The sequence below is a fragment of the Nicotiana tabacum genome, chromosome 23 (assembly GCF_000715075.1).
Source record: "Nicotiana tabacum cultivar K326 chromosome 23, ASM71507v2, whole genome shotgun sequence".
Classification (NCBI taxonomy): Eukaryota; Viridiplantae; Streptophyta; class Magnoliopsida; order Solanales; family Solanaceae; genus Nicotiana; species Nicotiana tabacum.
The window spans coordinates 11,198,117-11,220,325 of NC_134102.1; the positions used below are offsets into that span (position 1 = coordinate 11,198,117).

Consider the following 22,209-nt stretch of genomic DNA (forward strand, 5'->3'; position numbering starts at 1 on the left):
CTTTTGGAAACAGCCTCTCTACTCCTTTGGGGTAGGGGTAAGATCTGTGTACACACTACCCTCCCCAGACCCCATTAGTAAAATTTTACTAGGTTGTTGTTGTTGCCGTAAGTTTGTACTCTTCTCCAATACTTGCATATGGTGCATTATAATGAGCTTTTCTTACGCTTAAGATAACTTCAATTGCTTTGTTAAGTAACGAACAATCACTTTAACATAGCATAAATATAAGAAAAAGTTGTGAATATCTTCATCTTTACGTTACAACAGCAAAGTGTACAAAATTTGGCAAATACATATAGGAATTAACTGCCAGAGGCCGACTCGAGATTTCAAAACTTATGAGTTTGGGATTTTAATTGTTTTAAGTTACTAGGTTCTAAATTAATAATTTATATATATTGATGAATTTTTTAAGCTAAATACAAAGTTACTGGGTTCAGCCGAACCCACTCCCGATACTCTAGCTCCGCCCCCTGCTAATTACTCAGCAGTCACTCTCCTTCCATCCACCATATTCTTCTTCTGCAGCTGTCTTCTGTCAAATATTTAACATATCATGAGCCATTACATCGTGAGGGGGAAGGGAAAAAAAAAAAAGAAGCATCGTTAAAAATTCATATGATCATCTATTAAAGACAATCTATGGTATGTGTCGGTTATAACCATATATCGCAGGTTAAATTTATAGCCAAAAATGGACCGGCCTTAAATCCCATTAAGTTATACTCGTTCAAGTTGATTGTGTCTTTGTAAGGTGAAAATAGAATATATATATATATATATATATATATATATATATATATATATATATATATATATATATATACTCTCTCCGTTCCAAAGATGAATTACTTTTTTTTTAGTCTGTTCCAAAATAAATGACATATTTTTAAATTTGGAAATAATTTAATTTTAAACTTTTTATTTTACTCATTTTACCCTTAATGAGAAGTTTTTATAATCATACAAATGTCATGACCCTATAAAGGCTTTACCCCTTAAGCTTTTAAAACCACAAGTTTCAAAAGTCTTCTTTTTTTTCTTAAACTTCGTTTCAAGTCAAACTAACTCATCTAAATTGAAACGGATGGAGTACTTTATTTTGTGCTTTCTATTCACGTAGATTTCTTTCATTTGATCGATTTTGTTTGCTATCTCGCCTTTTTAGTTTCCTTTTTCCTTTAAAATTAAAGTTTTCAAGAAAATTTTACCAAGATTTAGTAAGACTACAAGGTTTGTAAAGTTTGGTTGGATTCAGCCACCTTAGGCTAACATGTGTCAATTGACACCTTTGGCCGGAAAATACACACTATAGCTAGATAAAAATTTATTTTTATGTATCTATATTATATGTTGAATCCCTTTAACTATTTTTTGTATTTATGTCTTTCTATTTTGATACCCCTTAGAAATTCCTAGTTCCCGATGCTGCAGCTGAGGGTTCAAAAGAATACCTTAGGGGTGAAAGTGAGGCCAACTTGAATTTCCCCACAGTAAGATTGATCACTGCCCACCACACTATATTTGCGAGGATGAATTTCAGCTCTTCCATTCTCCACGCCCAATTCAATCAATTCCTTCAAATAAATACTACAAGTGCACAATTGATTGAATGTAAACAATATAGTATAATTGACAATCTAGTTAAATTGACTTACGACAACTTGTATTAATCTTCGTATCAAGTCTGATATGATAATGTAAACGAAAATTACTTACGTCGCTTCGCCTAGAGAGTCATCTGAGGAAAAGGTATCATGATCCATGAGCTTAAGTATAAGCTTGTACTGCTTATCTGTAGAGGGATACTCTACCCTGAAATTGAACCTCTCATTCCATTCTGGTTTACTGCCTTGGCCTGCATTGTCAGTGAGCAAGAGTTTGAGAAAATTGTAATTAAAATAGATTTATATAATTCCCTTTAAACAATTCAAACATGTATTGGTCATTGAAAGTATTTTGACTCGGAAAAACAGAAGATGGATAACTCATGATATCACATAAGACCTTGCTGCTGTAAGACATTATGGTCAGATACATTTAAAAAAAAAAAAATGTATGGGTCTAGAGTTGGCTGGTCAAGAAATTTCATGTTCAGAAGATGAAAGTATCAGAGATGGGGATATTGAGATGGATGTGTAGGCATACCAAGAAAGATAAGATTATGAATAAAGTTATCAGGGACAAGGTGGGAGTGGCACCTGTGGAGGGCAAGTTGCGGGAAGTGAGGTTGAGATGGTTCGGACAGGTGAAAAGGATAGACATATATAGATGCCCCGGTTAAGAGGTGTGAGAGGTTGATCATGGCGGGTACGAGGAAGGGTAGAGGTAGGCCAAAAAAATATTAGAGAAAAGTGATTAAAGAGGACATGACATTGCTTCAACTTAACGAGGACATGACCCTCAATAGAAAGGTATGGAAGTCAAGAATAAAGGTTGAAGGTTGATAGGTAGTTGCGAGTTTCTCCTAGTCTTACCGGTAGTAGTAGTACTATTCCGATATTTTCTTATTCTTAGAGCTTTAGAAAACGAAATAGCAGAACATTTACTCTGTGCGTTACCCACACGACATATGAACAGGTTACAATATGACAGCAATTTCCTTATATTTCAAAGTTGAATTTAGCACTTTCCCTAAAAAAGAATAATGAGATTACTATTTTATCAGATGCAATTACTTCAAATTTCTGGCCTGAAGTGGAAACTGTGCATCTTATCGTAGTGCGGGGCTAAAGAGTCCAATCAGATTTATAACTTGTTTGGTCAAGCTTCTAAAATTAGCATTTTAGCATAGTATTTTTCAAAAAGATATTCTTAGTAAGAAGCATTTTGTGTATGTAATTAATTTGAAAAATATTTTTGATATATAAGTGTGATACATCTGTTGGCCTAAAGGTATATCCACCATTCTATTTTATAGGGAAAAAAAGAGAGAATGGAAATAATAAATGAATACCTTTTGCAGTAGTGCTCTTACGTTCTTGAGCTCTATATTGAATCAAAACATATGGATCTATTCCACCGCCTACACCATATACAACAACACCAAATTAATGTGCACTAGTATTATGCAAGTAAACAGCAAAAACTACAATACTAGAGTACAATATATCGGAACAAAAAGACCAAATTGAAAAAACATTTGTAATGGACTATAAAACTGATCTCACAACAACAACATATATATCTAATATTTTCACAAGCGGAATTTGGAGAGGATACGCAAAGTTTATCTTTATCTTATGGAGTTAGAGATCAGCTTGATAGAATTAATAAATACCCAAGAATTCGTTGTTTTTGAGACCGCGAGCGTTGACAATATTGACCTCCATTGTTCCAAAGATGGTCGACATCTCTCACCTTCCAAAAAGAGAATATGATTCAAAGAAATTAATTGTGAATGGCTGAATGTTAACAGTGAAATTAGCAGTCAAAATTGATATGGGTGGAGAATTCAAAGAGATTCTAGTCTTTAGAGAGTGGACATAAGGTGGGAATTTAATTATTCCTTTGTAAGTTGCCAGCTTATCAAATCACATCATGGATTCCAACTTGTATTTTCTAAAAGGGTGTTCCTATTAGGGCTCTCATACTTCATGTTCGGTCAAATACGGTCGAATTCAATAGTTTTAGCTAGCGTTTGGTCAAATATTTATAAATTTATTTTAAAAAATGTGATTTGAATGAAGTTTGGTTTGAAAATGTGTTTGGACATAAGTTTTCAAAACATGTTTTACTTTTTTAAAAAAAAAACATGAAACATGACTTATACCCACGAGTTCTAAAAACTATCACAAATATCAAATAGTACATTCATTAATAAAATTCATTGTCATTATCACAAACCATAATCCTGAACATAAATAAATTTGGTACAAAACTATCATTTTTATAATGAACTACATAATACACTATCAGATGACCGAGAAGACAAAGCAATATTGTTACAAAATAATAAATTGTGGGATATTTTATAAAATACAAAAGTTTGGGATAATTTTTAAAAAATATAATAGTAATATTTTGGGTCAAAGCTGGTTTTGGGTTTGGGAAATTTGCAAAGATATGAATAAAATATATGAACAAACATGTATTTGCTAAAAAACAAATTGGAAAAAAATTGACAAAATCTATGGCCAAACGGGTCCTTAGTTTAAACTATGTATTTGTCTTTAAGAATTTATTAAATATGTACAAATTATTAATTTAGAAATTAGGGACTTAAAATAATTAAAATTCTAAACTCATAAGCATCAATTTTTATTTTTATTTTTGCAAGATTCGAACTAGAGACCTCGTTAAAGGTAAAGGATCATATCTTCCAACCATCCTTTTTTGTATGGTAGCTAAATGGTCTTTCGGTCGTGGCATTTGTTCCCTTTTTAGGGAATTTCACGCTAGAAGCTGGATGCTTGTAACTTTTTCCTTCTGATCATGAAATTATTTAGAAGTATATTAGTTATGTGATAAATTGTTTGCCTGCATATATAGAGTTTATAATATTATTTTAACATCTATAATATATTAATTATGATAAAAATAACATTAATTAAAGTAATGGTCGAAAATAAATTAAACATCACATCTACGTTAAAGTATGAAGAGTTTAAAAAAATTATATTTATGGAAGTTGTATAATTTATTTTTTGGAACGCCTCATCTTAATGGAGGGATGATTTGAATATACTAATAATTACTAGTACTCCTAATTAGAATTATTTACGAGTGAATAAGGCCGAGGAGAGCGCTCCTAATTAGAATTATTTTCATATATTCAAAGCTCTAACACGATAGAGATTCTTGATTATTGGTGAAAGTCTGACCTGGTTGACAGGAAATCGACTGGCTGGTAAGCCAATCATTATGTCGCTTTCAGAAAGCTTCGTACGTTTCAAATTTAAAATTGAACTGTTCATCTGCTTTGTTGGACAAAGAAACAGAGTTCACACTTAATTAGCATTGTTTAATGACTTCTCAACTACCATAGGCTAGTTGGTGAGGTCATTGATTATTCTAACATAATTGTCAAACTAATTGCTCTAACTAGCAAGAATAATTATTTTACTGTTATAAAATATAGCTCAAAGTAACAATATAGAACAAGAAAAAACAAGCTAAGAGATATAGAGAGAAAGAGAGAAGAGATTCTTATTTCTTCTTCAATTATGTCTCTTTTCCTATCTATTACAAGGCCTTTATATATGTATGAAAATATTGAAAAGTGAAGAATCACTATTGTAAATATGTCATTGAACATATCATTAAACATTATGGAGGAAGATCATGGAGTTACAATCATAACTCCATAAGTATTAGAGTAATGTGAGTTATGGAGATAATGGAGAAGAGCAGACATCCACCATAATTTAATTTTTCTTATAACACTCTCCTTGGATGTCCATAGATAATGTGCGTCGTTAAAACTTTGTTAGGAAAAAACCCTATGAAAAAAAAATCCTAGTGAAGGAAAAAGAGTATACATATCATGGAATAGGCATTGCTTGGTGCCTCGTTAAAAATCTTGCTAGGAAAACCTAGTGGGATAAAAACGTAGCTAAGGAAAAAAGAGTACAACGTGTATTTGCCTCCCCCTGATGAAAACATCAATTTATTTCACCTAGATGATGTGTTTCGATCTTGTATACCAACTTCTCAAATGTTGAGGTTGATCATGCTTCGTTGAATAGAATCACCAAATTATCAAGCGAACAAATTCATTGAACATCTATTTCATCGTTCGGTGAAGATTGTGTCTGATAAAGAAATTTAATGAAATATGTGATTTATTCTGTCTCCTTCGACATATCCTTCTTTCAATTGAGATAAGCAAACAGCATTGTCTTCACTATTATTGGAGTCTTCTCTTCAAAGTAAAGGCACACACAGGTTGTGTGTTGAGTGACTTGATTTATCAGTTGCTAGTATATTGACATTGTTGAATAAGTATAAATAATTGATTGCCTTGTGAAATAATAATATGGCAGTACCCTCACATACAAATAGATTGTTTGAATAACGATCTTCAGAAAATGTCTGCATTTGCATAACCAACAAAACTTTGGCAATATTTGTTAGAATAAACAAATATATATCAAGGATTCCTTTTGCAATATAATCCTAATAATATTCTAATATCTTCATATAGGAATAAAACTATATCTTGCTTGCATATTGTTATGCTCATAGTTCTAGCAAGATACATTAGTGCACCAATTGCACTAGACACAAAAATAATTCATGTACGCCATGATCGCTCTAATTCACATAAGAATTTGCTGAAACTTTATTTAATAAATTTCTTGGGAACCTTAATATGTTTCAAAACAATTTAAATCCTTCAATGATTTCCATTATACGCATATCAAGTTTTTCATGTATTGTCAGATTAAAACCTAAAATGACTACATCCACCACAGGAGAACATGTCTCTATATAATCAATGCCAGGATATTTACAAATCTTCTTGTGTCACATGTTGTCTTTATGTCTATCAACTCGACTTTTTTCGTACAAGAACACATTTATAGCACCACTGGCTTTATACTTTTAGGTGTTGGGACTATCCGTCAAACTTCATATTTTTCAGGTGAAGTCAATTTTTATTGAGTATTTTTCATTTGGCCAATCATTTATCTGTCCAAATTTCATGACAGATTTGAGCCCAAGATCCTCGTCAATATTAATAATATTGAGCGCTACATTATATTAACAATATCGCCGACGATCATTTTGCATCGGTTCCATCATCACTCAATAAAGACATAACTTATCGAGATCTCATTATTTTCAGGTACCTGAGCCTCTCCCATGAGGTCTTATGAAGTGTTATGTCGTGATACTCTTCTAGAGCACTTGCATCTTTATTATGACCATCTTGAACATTTGCTCATCTCCTTCTTCAAAGAGTTTTATCTTTGAAATCGATTGGTTTGTTACGCTTCTTACGTGCCATAGATTTTGTCCCTCGTGGAGTTTATTCTATTTGGAGCATTAGCAACTGAAATATGACATTTAGCAAATGCGTCTGGCAATAATTTGCAAATGAATTATCACTTGAACTTCAAGTTCATATTTTCTTTTACGAGGATCTATATGTATTCATAATAATTCATTCCACGTATCACTTTTTTAGCTGCACATTTTCTCCCCCTGATGTTGGGATCACCATCACATTTCTCAACCTTCTTTGGGAACCCATCTTTGTACATTGTGGTGGCATAATTAAATTATATAGCACATCCATATTTCTAGATGAAAATTATTTAGTTCCTGACCCTGAACCGATTGTGATAGGGAGTATTTATCATAACTTGTTGGCTAGATGCGTACAAGTGCTACTGTCTATTAAATAATACATCTCATACTAAAAAAGATTTGAAAGTTTTGTTCTCATAACCAATGGTTTAGCTATAATTGGAGGCATACAATTTCTGCTAAACCAACTTGGATTTAAACCAGTATTATCAAGATAAATTATCATAATTTATATTCTGAAATTGTGCTCTAATAATTTGAGCAAACAACTTTGCAAAAACTAAACTGTAAGTTGGTAACAAACGCATATGTGACCATACAATAGATGCATCTATTAAAATCATATAATAGTAAATGGTCCACATGACAGTTGACTGAGCCCATATATATATCACCTTTTATTCGTTCCAGAAATCAAGGGATTCAATCCCAACCTTAACTGGTATATCGTGAGAATAAGCAGTACAAGAAATTTTTTGAAGAATCTTCTATTTCTTCAATATATGCCAATGTGAATTCTCGATTAATTTTCGCATCATAATTGAACCGGAATGGTACCGGTCATGCCAACTAATATTTGTTTCAATAAACCTCTAATTTACTTGTGGCATGTGATTCCATCACCATGCTTATACTTGTGTAGTGCAATAGAAGAAAAGTCGAGTAACCTTTCATGTTTACCTGGTATGATTATAGTAATAGGAAGATAATCAATCTTCCTTTCATGTATAGTCTCAATATGCCAACCACTTTAGCTAATATATTTGAAAATCAAAAAGTTTCTTTAGAGACTTACTACAATATCAATGTCATGAACAATTTCACTCATCCGGGTAGTAACAAATTAGTTCTTTCGGAGCTTTTAATTGATTTTATACTACAAGATCTTTTGCCACACTATCCATATGGTGAATGTCTCATTTACGGAGAAAACCATATAATAATAATTGTTATAGTCAAAATCATCATAAACAAAATCATTTCTTGCATTAATTTTGCCTTTAATAACCTTTTATAAGGCATAACAAAATATTTTTGGCGTATCACATGTAGGCGACCACTCAAACCTCCCTTAGAGGTGAGTTGTGTGGTATTCATTCAATCATGCAATTGCATATCTTTATTCATTCTTTTTATCGCATATTGCTATATTCACCTTCAAGAATAAGCCTGCATTTTCAATGCTTATTATAAGTGAGATTCTCTTCAAATAATGGAGTATAACTATCGCGACGTGCTTTATAAATTTTTCATACCAATTTGATGGTAAATATTGCCTTCACCCTTTGAAGGATTACTTTAATAACCCCTATTGTTCTCCTTTTATAGTTACCATAGTGGTGTCAATTATTATTTTGTCTCTTGTCATACCCTCGTACATTCATACAGTCATGAAAAATTATTTTGTCTTCTTTCAGACTTATCATATACTGTTATCACATTCGCTTCACTCTTTTCATCAACATAAAGCATTGGGACTTGAACCCACCATCTTCCTCTCAATCTTTGGCATAATATGCCAAAATTCATTAGGACTCTCACTCGAGCCTTTAAAATATTATCATGTATGGTGGTCATAAATTTCTTAAAATTTTGTAATGGTAATGACATCACACGTCACAAGACTTAATTATGGAAAGCATCGTCGATGGACAAATTCATACTAAATCTTTGTGGAAGGCTAGTACAGACATCAAGAAGGCCAAACACTTTAATTTACATATTACCGCACAAGTCCTCTACCGCATCCTTCAATCCAAAAGCTCAAAACATATTTTCCTACTTCCCTGCATAACTCAGAATTTAAATTGGAGAGCTTATAAGAAAAGTATAAATAACAAATCACTAAGCAACCCGAAAATAAAGAAAAACTTATATTCCTTGATTTCACACGTAAAAGAAAGCAAGACACCATATTCCAACTAGAGAAACTTAAACCAAAATTATTGTCTAAAAACAACTATATTGCTGGGCTCCCACATATAAAATATGTCATAGCAGAATTTGAATAGATACGAAATAATTATAGTGAAGTACATGCATATCTCATGTAAGCACTCCCATCGGTTAGCACTAATAGAAAATAAAGATTAGTAAAATTTGTAGCACAACTGAAAATCATAGCATCTCAAGTTTCACTACTTGTCACAGGTAGTTCCTATTTACATCTAATGACCTGTTAATCATAAGCATTAAGAAAAAAACTTCACATGATGTACCAACACAAAAAACTTCATGCATCAACAAGTACACATATTGCACACAATTTAATGCAAAGGTGGAAAGTTTAGAAAGGGTGAAGAATGTATCTGTGCACTATAAAGTTTCTCCGTCGGTGCATTCTTTAGACTTTTAGAACTAATTTTTAAGAGACTCGTGCTCATACTGTGCTATGAAATATAGTTCAAAATAACAATATATAACAAGAAAAAACAAGCTAAGAGATATAGAGAGAAAGAGATGAGAGATTCTTATTTCTTCAATTGTATCTCTTTTCTTATTCTTATCTATTACAAGGCCTTTATATATGCATGAAAAGTGAAGAATCACTATTGTAAATATGTCATTGAACATGTCATTAAGTATTTGAGAGGAAGATCATAGAGGAAGATCATGGAGTTACAATCATAACTCCATAAGTATTAGAGTAGTGTGAGTTATGCAGATAATGGAGAAGAGTAGACATCCACCATAATTTAACTTTTCTAATAACATTTACAATGAAAACCATTATTGATTGGAAAAAATTACAGGACGGTTTCACTTTCCTTGCCAAAATCAACAGTTTGATGAAGAACTTTTTTGTTCTCATAACAGTAATCAAATACACAAAATGACACTAATCACAGCGCTTTAAAATTTAAATGAATCACAGACTAGGCGATTTAAAAAAGAAGTATATCCCACCGGAGAATTTCTGTAATTGCCTCAACAAGATCCGATCTTTCCTGCAAGCATAGATTTGGTGCTTGGAACTGGAATTTCACAATGCTAAATGTGCAAACCTCTTATCATTTGTATGAAAAAAATTAGAAGAGCCCCACTGGAGGATGTGAGGTTGGGAGCAGCAAGCATGGCAGAATAGATGTAGGTCATTTCTTCTCCACACTACACGATTCCTGAGATGTGCAATCCGTGGACGAGTTACTAGCTGGTGGAGGCAGGTCATCTGAAACCCTTATCCGAAACGTTTGCTGCTTCTCTTCATTCCCCGGGACATGTACAAGAGCTTCCATAATGAGTATCTCCCAGTCGCTTGGTCGTAAAAATGATGACCATTTCTCCTCTGCTCCAAGTAGTTAAACAACAGCAGTACTAGTTAGACAAGTAGAACAAGTATCTTGAGACAATTATGAACCTGTATGTAACAATAAACGTCTTTCTCTTCTAATCTTTTCTCTACAGTAAAGTAGTAGCAACTCATTCGAAAACAAAAAACCCAGTTAGTCTAGTTATATTCCGTTTTCCTCGTTCTCAATGGAAAGCTAAGCAATCTGAAGATACCTATGATAGTCAAGAAATATCTGCTCTACTTAATAGATTTATCAGTTGATAATGGGAAAAGATTGGAACTTTTTGCAGGAATTTGACCTTATCACCACCACGACTCAAAAACAACGGATAAAATATTCCACAACGCATCTGGGAATGGGAAAAAAAGACAGAGAATGTCTACTCCAAGCAATATTTAAAGAACAGCACAAACCTCCATTACGAACTGCCTTTAACTGAAAAATTCCAGTGCCTTGTGGTCCAGAGACAGGGAATGTGCATGATACAGAATGCCTTTGGTGAGCTACTGCTAATGATGCATTATACCAAGGACCTCTAACAATGGGCTCCCCAATAGCATCTATAATCGTCTTGTTCTTACTGGCTTTCTCCAAGGCCTTGCTGCAAAAGAACAACAAAGGATGAAACAAGAAAATTGCAATCTCAATAGCCAGGATACAGAACAGTAAACCCCCATCAAAACCCTCGCTACCCCTACAGATACCAGTTTTTTTATATATATATATATATATATATATATATATATATATATATATATACATGTGTGTGTGTGTATATGTTAAAATTTACCACCATAGGAAATATGTGGAATATAGAAGAAAAAGATCAGTTTTATCTAAAGCATCACCAGTAAAGAAATTTGTAAGATCATGGTAACTAGCATGTAAGATTCTAGGTTCGAGACGTCGAATCAGGCATTGATGCTTGCATCCGGGTAGGCTACCTATATTACACCCTCTCGAGGTGCAGCCCTTCCCCAAACCCTGTGTGAACGCGGGATGCTTCGTGCACTAGGCTGCCCTTTTCATGGTAACTAGCATCACATACAAAATTCCAGAAACCATAAAAAGGACAGCTGCAATTAGCTCCATTATTCAGGGACATGATTTGTAAAACTTGGTCAGAAATACGCAGAAGAAATTTCATGCACTACAACTAAGGGATAAGATGAATACGGAAGAATGGATAAACAAACTAAAATTTCATAAGGAAACTATAACCCTTATCAAAATAAATATATTAATTCAAAGAAACTACAAACCCAAGCATTGATGGCTAGCTTAAGTGAAGCTTCAAACAAACTGCCAGTTGAATTAGCTGGCATTGAATGCACACTGTTCCCAAATACACTGTCATACACATTATTTGTTGCATGTTTATAATAGTCTAGAGATACTTTCTACTTTTCATAAGATGGACAGACAAGATGTCAACCACTGCTGCCCAAAATTATGGACATTGTAGAGCTCAAAGAAGTAAATTTATGCAGCAAGATCAGCATTAAGAAAAACCTTTTAGGCTAATTTCATGCTAAATCCTAGTTATTCTGTGTGTTCATCGAAGCAAGCCCATTAAGGGCACCGCAGTTTGCACTCAATGCCTTGTCCATCTTTTCTTCTCTCTTTAAAATATCAATGTTGCTCCGTCATTTGACTGATTAATATACTTCGATAGCTTAGGCGTTATACAAGCAACTAACTCCTTATTTTGAAACATTATTGAAGCTATATACATGTACATAGAAACATTAAACAGGTTTGTCATAATTTCTGAACACAAAAGCTAGTACACGTAAATGACATAGATATGCAAAGAAAGAGGAAAATTTTAATATTATAGTCAGAACGAGAGCTTTCATGGACTTATTTCCTTGTCTTGTCTTTATGTTTTCTTAATTTTCTTCAATTTATAGGATAATTAGGTAATCATCCAGTCACCTAGGCATAGGGTCTGTGCCAATTGAAGAACATAAAATCACAATTTGTTTTCCAACGCCTTTTACCCAAAAGATGGGCGCAAGGGGGAACGGGAGCAATAGTACGATTTCAACAGTAAACCAAACAGTAGTACTACAATTTGATTCAAAATAGTTTCAAAATTAAAACAGCATTCTGGTCTGGAAAATTTTCAAAGGTACTTTTACGATTTGGTTTGGTATCCCAAATCAAACAAACAGCAATGGATACCGTTACCTAAACATTAGTGTATGCTGAAAAACAAAAGCGAAATCCAGGCTAACACCACCATTTTAACAAGAATTTATGTAACAATTAATCACAACTTATGTTCATTTTCCCAGCAAACCATATGGCCACTGATTTGTATTTTTTCTAGCCTCCTACCTCTCTCCCTCATGAATATTAACTTCCATTTTAGAAGCAGGAGTTGCTAATTTAGCGATGGGGAAGAATTGTTTCTTTTATATTGATTTCATGCACATTTTACCATAGGAATTTCTAGTGAGAGATTGATAAAACAAGATGGATATTTATAGTGTAAGCTATTTGCAAACGATTTTGTTAATTGACAAAGCTAGTGAAAAGTCAACTACAAGCTAGAACTATGGAGATATACTCTAGAGGGCAAGGATGTTGTGATAAATAGAGTAAAGAAATAATAGATGTGCTGCAAGTTTAGTCAGTATAAGAGAAATGGGGTGAGATGAAATTAAACAGGATTATGGTGCCTAAATATAATAGACAACTCATACTTAGTGATGCATCACTTAGTCATGAATAAAATGCAACGGAAGCCAAGTATCCATATAGGTGATATCAACTAGCTGTGTGATTAGATTCGTCATTGCAGGTACCCCTACACTAAGTCTAGTCTTCGAAACAAGATATATTAGTTTGGGTAAAGATTGTATGCTAAAGTAGAAATAAGTGTGAGGCTGAATCCTAGTTTCATAAAACCCCTAATTTGTCCTAAAGAAAAATTATTGGATATTGGAACGAAACTGGGCTCATATAGGGAAATTGATATTGAGGATTCAAATAACCAACACCTGATGATGTTGAGGCGTACTAGCTGTAAAGTCAAAACTCTAGGTCTTCACAGCCTTCCAAAGTGTGGAAGCCGGAAATCTGAAACTTTTTTATCAGATCTGCGCCTCGCTAATAAACCTTAGTCATGAGGAGCCGAAATCTAAGACTTTCTTTTATCATTTCTTCTTACCCTTCACTGCATAAAAGTGCCAACTTGCAGATCATTTATAAGGCATCTATGAGAAGATAACAGATTTAACCCAAACATAACCTTTCAACAATACTAGTTTTCCAAATAGGTGAGCAAAACATGATATAAAAAGTATAGTGTACACGAAGTTAATTGAAATAAAGTAAAGTACACCCAAAAGGTTGAGAAGGAAAAACAGTCAGTGATATTCAGCTAAAATATATGGAGGGTTCATGGTACAAATAAATGCCGAGGTTTACATCTAATACCACAAAATATGACGTACCAAAAGAACTAAGACAAATCTTTATCCATCATTCTTCTTCCTCTCTCCTTTTCTACCAGTGCACACCTCAAGTTCTTTTATCCGGGAGACATCTCCCTTCTCCCCCACCCCACCCTACCCACCCAGCCCCCTCCTCACAAAAGAGAAAAGAAAAGAACAAGAAAACACTCTTGTGGCTCATTATTATTGCGAACAAAGTGGTTGTGAAAATGGTTGTTCTCCTTTTGTGATGAATCATAGAACTAACATAAAATGCCAAGTCTGGCTCTAGACTTGCTTCACAATTTAAGGTGGAATAGCATATCACTAAGATATTGAACAATAGCTTAAGAAGATTCAGCAACACGGTTGAGAGCATCTCAAAAGGTGAGCTTTCAACCATCACTTTTGCTGTCAGAGATTATATCATATAGAAGAGCTCAACTCACCAGAGTCAAGGTTCACAAAATTATCTAAAATGTAAAATAGAAGTTCAATTTTGAATATATTCATATTGGCAACGAAGAAATCTTTTGTTTTTCGGTTTGTAAACTCAGTGGATAATGATCCCGTCGCTTTATCCTTCTCTACTTAAATACCAAACCGGTTCACCAATCAGGACTCAAACTCATGATGTGCTCCAACTACACATCCCGCACTGTACGTTGGACCAAGTTCCCGGGGCCAAGGTCTATTTTGGGTATAAGCATAGGGTCAAATCGATCCTTGACTTAGAATTCTTCCCTCCTTAACTATTAAATGGGAACTCCTAATTTCTAGTGGAAATAATAATTTTACTACAATCTTATCTAATACGAGCAGATAAAAAACAACTGAAAACATAAAAATCCAGCTGAAGAGCATTGAAGCCCATAATCATATTATAAAAGTCTCATAGACCATAAAGGATGAAAAAGAACAAACGTGAATATGAAGCAAAAAGGCAGGCACCCCCCCCCCCCCCAAAAAAAAAAAAAACACACACACACACACAGGTATTCTAATATTGTCAAAAAAACAGCAGGATAAGAGCAAAAAAGATAGAACCGGGGGAAAAAGGGTAAACCTGCTGCAGCTATGATATATAGAGAGATCATCAAGAGCACTTAGAGCAACTCCTCCTGTTAAGCAAATCAAGGTCCCTGACACTATCCTTCTCCCCCACGTCTTCGCTTTCCCTTCCTCCGCCACCACTTTCTCCGAACTATATCATAAGTATTACTCAATCAATTAATCATTCAATGAATCAATCAATCACTGTGGCGGAGCCACTCTAAATAAAAACCTTAATGAAATACCTGACGTTACCACACATTTAGTGGCGGATCCACATACAGTAAAAGTTGTTCAGTTGAACACCCTTCGTCTAAAAATCATACTGTATACTGTGTATATAGAAAATTGTACTGTGTGCATAGGTCAAAAATTACTTTCAATACATAATATTAGATTTTGAACACCCTTAATTAAATTCCTTGCTTCGCCATCCACCTTATACACCTCAATTAGTTCACTTTATATATATTCTATACCCATTTCATTCCTGTTATATTCATTTCACCGTATCTTCAGTCTCAAATCTGTATACATACTTCTATTATAAGTGATAAGCATAGAAAAGAAAAATTAAATATGACATGAAATTGGTAATTCAAAAGAAAATTAACTTACTGTGATGGATTGCGACTCAAGAAGGAGATAAATCTTCGCCCCGACATGTCTTTTGTGAGTCTCTTCAGCACGAAACCTCCCTTAAACCCCCAAAATCAAATATTATGTAAATTATAATTTATTGTTCTTCTGCAGTAGGTTAAACGACGTCGTTTCTTTGTGTTTTTTAGTTTTGTTTTTAAAGTAAACAACTTTTGTTTGCTTAGAGCGTACAAAATGTTTCATAATTGACGAAGAATTTCGTAATTGAAATGCAAATTATCTCTAGCACTTCTTTTTTAAAGTTACATGAATATTTTCTTAATACTTTTCTTTCATTTTCCTCAGATTCAGGGATTGTTTCAATAAGTTTATGCTGAGGTTTCTTAATTTAGGATTAACATCATTTGCATTTGCTGATTTCATCATTATAGTCCATAAATTTTTAAAAATTCCTGAAATTTGCTAGTGGTCAATTTTTTTTTTCGTATTTGAAATTGATCTTTTTCTATATTGAAGAGCAATTTAAATATTAATAATATATTAAAATAATCCAAACTAATCATTGGCCACTTGAAGTAATATTTTCTTTTAAAAAAAGATTATTATTGGCCACCGAAAACTTTTCGAGTTCGTTATTAATTAAGCAAAAGAAAAACTAATTTTGTCATATTACATGCATGTCAAAAATCTAAATTTTAGTTGATATGGAAGGGTAAATGAGCAATCTAGGGTTGGGGAATGGGGATTATAGTTAATGATTTTTTAAATTTTACTTTTTTTAAATATTAAATATTTAATAACTAATTAATTTTTTGCTCACGGGCCGGCCCAGGCCCAGCCTCGGTCAAGCCTCAAGGGCCAGCGGATTGTCTTGAGCCGGGCTTATAAGCCTCAGTTTTAAATGAGCTAAAAACATTCTAGCCCAACCCTAACCAAATAGCAGGTTGGTTGGATTGGCCTCACGGGCCAAGCCCATTTTGACAGCTCTACTCCTTCTGATCCAATTTATGTGATAATAATTATCAAAGAGATTTTTGTTACCACATTTTAACTATTAGTAATTGTTTATACATTGTTTATATGTAGTTTCTAAATGTCGAGGGTCTATCGAAAACGGCCTTTTTACCTGCACATGTAAGGCTTCGATGCTGCATACACACTATACTCCTCAGACCCTACTTGTACGGTTTGTTGTTGTTGTTGTTATTTCTAAATCTGTAAATTTTATTTCGAAAAACTTAAAAATTTTATATCCAAACTTACATTGAGAATTAAGTATTTTGATATCCATAATCCAAACCTTATCACACAAAAAAGTGGAATATTGGAAGTCTTAAGTTTTAAGAATAATAGACGAAAATACTATTAACAATTTAGTTTTTGTAGCTGGGTAAAAAAGATAAATTAAAATTGGAATAAATATTTACACTTCCAACTTTACTTTAAAATTTTCTAACTTTCAACGATCGACATTCTACCCTCAATAACTATACGTCAATTGTAATTATGAATTATTAATACCTCTTTTTTATCCGCAGACATTGAATTTAAATATTTGTTTGACTTGTAAACTAGTTTATTCTTTGGTTGTTAAAAACATAGTATACAATACTAAACAGTTTTGGCTTCTAAAACCTGTGAAAGCAGTATAAGCAGTATAATTGGCATCAATTATAATATAAATTGGAACAAAGACAGTACAAATAAACTATGACAACTAATGCAACAGACAGATTCTGCTAATATTCCAAAGGAAAGTTTTAGTACCAAACCTCGTCATATTCAGTGTATTTAGCTAAACAATATTTCACTTCTCCTACCACTAAGATCCTATAGTTTTCCCTCAGACTATGGGAGAACTTTTGCATCAAGAAAACTTAACTTACTGGGATATGATGTTTACACCAATCAAATGAATACATAAATCCGTCATCACATATCTTATTATTACTAAATTATAGTTAACCAATGCACATTTTCACCTCAATAACCATGGTCAATTAAGGTAGTTTGATGTAAATATTGGGTGCCAAAAAGTTTTTACCCTTCTATATTAGGCAATGCTTGATCCTGCAAAATGAGGGCCACAGTATAGACAGAAACACAAAACAGTCCAGTGAAGTGAAAATATCATAATTCAGTTGAAAGCACTTTAGTACAGTCAAACCTCTTTATAACAGTCTCATTTGTTCTGATATTTTTTGGATGTTATAGAGAAATGTTATTGTAGATGATTGTATATTATAATATAACATAAAAATCGATTCCGAAAAAAAATTAATTTTTATAGTGAATGACTGATATATTGAGATGTTATGGAAAGGTTTGATTGTATAACATAACATAAATATTTATTTCGGAAAAAAACTAGTTTTTATAGTGAATGACTGTTATAAAAAGATATAGTGAATGACTGTTATAAAAAGATGTTATAAAGAAGTATGACTGAAGAACATAACGTGAGCAGAATTCTTTTCTCTTTTCTTTTCACAAAATTAACTATGCGTCAGTCCCAAACAAGTTAGGATCACCTATATGATTCCTCACTAACTTTTAACAAAAATGTTAAAAGTCCTTTTCCTTCACATCTTTGGCTCTCAAAAACTGAAAAGTTATATACAACAAAAGGCTATTTAGCATCAGTGTAAAGATAACATCAAATGCTAAATTTCCAGCTAGATCAAATTAAGAATTGTAGACTGCTAAGTTGCTTGGTACAAATTTACGACATATTTCCTAGTTTCCAAGATTCAGTCTACCTAGTAACATGTTCCATGATTTTCTCTCATTTCAGGTAAGTATATATGGTTAAAGCTGTAGTCATTCATTCTCATGCCAATTCAAGTAACAAGCTGAGGAGAAGCAGCTGGCCTCGGGTAAGACGAAGTTTTTCTTCTTGAAGCTTCATCGGTACAGGTTCTAAGATGTTTCCTTTGCGTTTGATCACGTTTGAGACTTCCCGATTCATTTGAGTTCTGAAGTTGCTCTAGTGCCTTTACGACCTCGTGCATTTTGGGCCTGAATTTGGGTTCTAATGCCAGGCATTTGACTGCAAGAAGTGCTGCCTTCAGTGCTCCTTCCAATGAGTACTGACCTTCTATACGCGGATCCATAATACGAAGGACTTTTCGTTTACTGGAAAGAAAAGGCTTAGCCCATTCAATTAGATTCTGCTCCCCGTGAGGGCGGTTTTTGTCCATCACTCGACGGCCTGTCATCATTTCTAGAAGAACAACCCCGAAACTGTATATGTCACTTCTTGCAGTTAGATGGCCTACACAGGTGAAAGTGACAAATCACAAAGTGAAGAAAAATTTTACTCCAGGAAATCAGAGTAGAAAATGGTATACTAGCATTCACTCGGAAATGCACTAATGATATATCGGACCCGATATTTAGAAGCGGAAAGTTTCAAAATTTCAAAGCCTACACGGCTCTTTCAATTCAGATGGCTAAGAGAATATCCCAAACAGGAGATTCGGGCCAATGAATATGTTATTTATTCATTTTAGTAGACGCAATAATCTATCTTTAATATGTCTAGATGGATAAAATATGAATGGTTAAAGATCAAGAGGACTAGATTTTGGTGAATAGGATCATATAACAGAAAAAGGCAAATAGCAATACATTTCTAGTTTCTTTTAGAACACATGGTATTCAATCTTCCTCGTCGAGTGCGAAAGAATCTTAGACAAACAGAGGACAATCATGAATTAAAGAGAATAGATAACTCTTAAGAGAAGCATTATATACACGTGTGTGTAAGCATTATATACATATGCGTGTGTGAGTGTGCGTTTCAAAGATCAAAAGGGAACAAAATTGCCTGAAGAGGGGGATGTCCGGACAGAAACAGTTGAAGGAGTAATCCAAAGATGTATAAACTAAATTAAGAGAGGACGTATTACCTGTGGCCATATACTCGGGAGCTGCATAACCATAGGTGCCCATTACTCTAGTAGATACATAGCTTTTACCGTCCACTGGCCCATCCTTTGCCAATCCAAAATCAGAAAGCTTCGCATTGTAATTCTGTCAGTTCGTGGCATGGAGAGATTGTAAGAGGACTACACAAACATTCTTAAACTTTTAAAAGACTAACTTTAAAAGTTGTTTCACATACAGCATCAAGCAAAATGTTAGATGACTTGAAATCGCGATATATAACTTTAGCTTCCGGACTGTGGAGATAAGCCAGTCCCTTCGCTGCCTCAAGAGCAACCTTCATGCGGAGATTCCACGACAAAGGTTGGAAATAAGTACTCCCTGTTCAAGATATAAATAACAAAAGTTGAGTCATGATGTTATATGGATGATATTATTGATGTCCCTAAATACGAATGATCGTTTTAGACAAGCTATACTCACTTCTGAACAGATGATTTTCCAAACTTCCCCTAGGCATGAACTCATATACCAAAAGCCTGTGTTCATCTTCTAAGCAATATCCAATCAATTTCACGAGATTAGGATGAGAAAGCGAACCAAGGTAATTGATTTCTGCCTGTAGTAAAAGTTTGCCAAAAAACCATTTAATCAACTTATCAAGATCAAGACACAGATAACATGACCAGCTAACTACATTATAGTTAAATATTCTATCTTTAACAATTGTGATACACCTTTAATACATTGATCAACCTCGGAAATTTAAAGGGGAAAGTTTATTTACCAGCCATTCTTTGTGACCTTGAAAGCCCTCTTGGTTCAATCTCTTAACAGCTATAACCAAACCAGTTCCCGGCCGTGCAGATTTAAATGTATGCTCATCGATCCAACCCTTAAAGACACAACCAAAACCGCCTTCTCCCAACACACTATCCGGACGGAAGTTCCTCGTGGCTACTCGGAGTTCATTGAAACTAAAGCTTTTCAGATTTGAGGATTCAAGGATCTCATTCTGGCTTCGAGGAGTCAACGGAGCCGATGAATATGAAAGCCTACTACTCAAGTCTCTTCCATCACTTGCTCCTGCAAAAGAAACGTGGTTACTTATCAGTTATCTCTAGTAATATCATGTCATAGTCACAAAGGCGGATGCAGCATGTTTGCTACGGGTTCAACCGAAACCAGCATTTTTTACGCAAGGAGAGTGTGTGTGAGTATATATATTATATATATATATATGCAAAAAGATCCTAAATTTCCAACAAATATTAAATTTCGAACTCATAATTCCAAATTTAGAAATTTTCCATCAACCTTCATTTCCACTGAGCTATAGAATCTTGAACATAGTAATTGTCTACAAAAGGTTGAACTATGATAGCAGCCTAAGAAAATTGTTTTACTATTCTCATAACAGTTTGGAGAAATATTTTGGTACATAGAGATCCAACAGATCCCATATATAAGCCAGAAATAGTCTTATAAACCTAGTACACAATTGTTTTAATTGATCCTGTAAAAACTAGAGACCATGATTTTAAATCAAAATTGAAAAAATATCCAAGTTGAATTATGACAGTTGGAACAAATATCTTAGTACAAAAAAATTGCCTCTATACTGATCCATAGATCTCAGAAATAACCAGGAAATAGTTCCATAAACCTTATACAAATTTCTTCCAACTGAACCTATAAAACAACACACCATGGTTTTGAATCAAAATGGCTAAACAACAACAACAACAAAACCAGTGTAATCCCATAAGTGGTATCTGAAAGGGTAGGGTGTATGCAGACCTTACTAACTTGAAAAGGTAGAGAGGCTGATTCCGGTACACTCTCGCTCACGAAAAATCTGAATTAGAATATCCAAGTTGATTTATAGCTAGATAACTTTATAACAAAACCATAATTTTCCATAGGTAGTAAAAAAGATTCTACCTCCACCAGTTTCATTAGAAAATCCAAGTTCATTTTATAGCTAAGATAACTTTATAACAAAAACCAAAATTTTCCACAAATAGTAGTACTAGAAAAACAAACTTAACTTTACCAGTGAATATATCTCAGCTAATTTAACATATTTTTGATGTTGGTTTTAAAGTGGGATAAGATACAACAACTAGATAAACTTAAATGAATTCTATTTACCAGCGTGAAGAGGAGACTCAGCTTTAATTCGAACACTGATACAAGAACCCATATAAATTTGGCAACTAAAGCTTCAATCTTTCTTCTTCTTCTTTTTCAAGAAACTAAAAGGCAGAGTGTAGACTGTAGGATTACATAAACTTAAACTTAGAAAGGGAAATCAAGAAAAGCCAAAAAAGACCAAAACAAAGAAGTGTGAACAAAAAGAAAAGAAAATGTAAGTATATGTTAGAAAAACAAGGCACTTTGTTGGGTTGGTTTCACGAGAATCTCTTCTAAAAACTTTGGCAAAGGGCCAAATCTACAAAAGGTTACTTTGACCTTTCTTCTTTGTCTAGTCAGTTTTGTAGTCTTTTTTGCAACTTGCTTTTTGATACAAACACATATACTTTATATTATCTAATATTCATACATAAAATAGACTCAACTTAATTGCAATTCAACTACTAACAGTTGGCTTTTTGTACTCTTTGGATTAATATAATCTTTTATGTGTCATCATTAACTTATAACGAACTTTA

At 33.6% G+C, this 22,209-nt stretch overlaps 3 protein-coding genes across 4 annotated transcripts; all 3 read right to left on the minus strand.

Annotated features, from left to right (window-relative positions):
- Nucleotides 1-226: 226 nt before the first annotated feature.
- On the minus strand, nucleotides 227-3,495 carry LOC107802097 (16 kDa phloem protein 1-like). 2 transcript variants are annotated; one of them, XM_075246715.1, is made up of 5 exons: nucleotides 3,284-3,495; nucleotides 2,960-3,028; nucleotides 1,723-1,861; nucleotides 1,458-1,593; nucleotides 227-535 (listed from the first exon to the last, which is right to left on the minus strand). In XM_075246715.1, exons 1-5 carry the CDS (start codon nucleotides 3,354-3,356, stop codon nucleotides 488-490), a joined length of 465 nt encoding a protein of 154 aa, XP_075102816.1. In that variant the 5' UTR covers nucleotides 3,357-3,495; the 3' UTR covers nucleotides 227-487. The 2 variants fall into 2 exon arrangements, with proteins under 2 accessions (XP_075102816.1, XP_075102815.1); XM_075246714.1 differs by having other exon boundaries at nucleotides 227-538; nucleotides 3,284-3,491.
- A 6,463-nt stretch (nucleotides 3,496-9,958) lies between these two features.
- Nucleotides 9,959-15,791, minus strand: LOC107802099 (uncharacterized). The gene is made up of 4 exons (XM_016625540.2): nucleotides 15,665-15,791; nucleotides 15,060-15,197; nucleotides 10,964-11,151; nucleotides 9,959-10,543 (listed from the first exon to the last, which is right to left on the minus strand). The coding sequence occupies exons 1-4, from the start codon at nucleotides 15,709-15,711 to the stop codon at nucleotides 10,350-10,352; spliced, it is 567 nt and encodes a 188-aa protein (XP_016481026.1). The 5' UTR covers nucleotides 15,712-15,791; the 3' UTR covers nucleotides 9,959-10,349.
- A 2,315-nt stretch (nucleotides 15,792-18,106) lies between these two features.
- On the minus strand, nucleotides 18,107-21,965 carry LOC107802098 (receptor-like cytoplasmic kinase 176). The gene is made up of 6 exons (XM_016625539.2): nucleotides 21,689-21,965; nucleotides 20,322-20,620; nucleotides 20,018-20,153; nucleotides 19,773-19,915; nucleotides 19,558-19,681; nucleotides 18,107-18,920 (listed from the first exon to the last, which is right to left on the minus strand). The coding sequence occupies exons 1-6, from the start codon at nucleotides 21,738-21,740 to the stop codon at nucleotides 18,487-18,489; spliced, it is 1,188 nt and encodes a 395-aa protein (XP_016481025.1). The 5' UTR covers nucleotides 21,741-21,965; the 3' UTR covers nucleotides 18,107-18,486.
- Nucleotides 21,966-22,209: the final 244 nt, after the last annotated feature.

What these genes read in the sequence shown, in the direction of transcription:
- LOC107802097 (XM_075246714.1), bottom strand. Translation starts at nt 3,356, where the DNA reads ATGTCGACCATCTTTGGAACAATGGAGGTCAATATTGTCAACGCTCGC. An exon ending in CAAAAACAACGAATTCTTGG is followed by an intron (nt 3,029 to 3,283) that starts GTATTTATTAAT and finishes TATATGGTGTAG; the next exon opens with GCGGTGGAATAGATCCATAT. An exon ending in GCCTCACTTTCACCCCTAAG is followed by an intron (nt 539 to 1,457) that starts GTATTCTTTTGA and finishes AATATTTGACAG; the next exon opens with AAGACAGCTGCAGAAGAAGA.
- LOC107802099 (XM_016625540.2), bottom strand. Translation starts at nt 15,711, where the DNA reads ATGTCGGGGCGAAGATTTATCTCCTTCTTGAGTCGCAATCCATCACA. An exon ending in TTGAGTCGCAATCCATCACA is followed by an intron (nt 15,198 to 15,664) that starts GTAAGTTAATTT and finishes CTTATGATATAG; the next exon opens with TTCGGAGAAAGTGGTGGCGG. An exon ending in AAAGGCAGTTCGTAATGGAG is followed by an intron (nt 10,544 to 10,963) that starts GTTTGTGCTGTT and finishes TACTTGGAGCAG; the next exon opens with AGGAGAAATGGTCATCATTT.
- LOC107802098 (XM_016625539.2), bottom strand. Translation starts at nt 21,740, where the DNA reads ATGGGTTCTTGTATCAGTGTTCGAATTAAAGCTGAGTCTCCTCTTCAC. An exon ending in TGAGTCTCCTCTTCACGCTG is followed by an intron (nt 20,621 to 21,688) that starts GTAAATAGAATT and finishes TTTCTTTTGCAG; the next exon opens with GAGCAAGTGATGGAAGAGAC. An exon ending in AAGGTCACAAAGAATGGCTG is followed by an intron (nt 20,154 to 20,321) that starts GTAAATAAACTT and finishes CTTTTACTACAG; the next exon opens with GCAGAAATCAATTACCTTGG.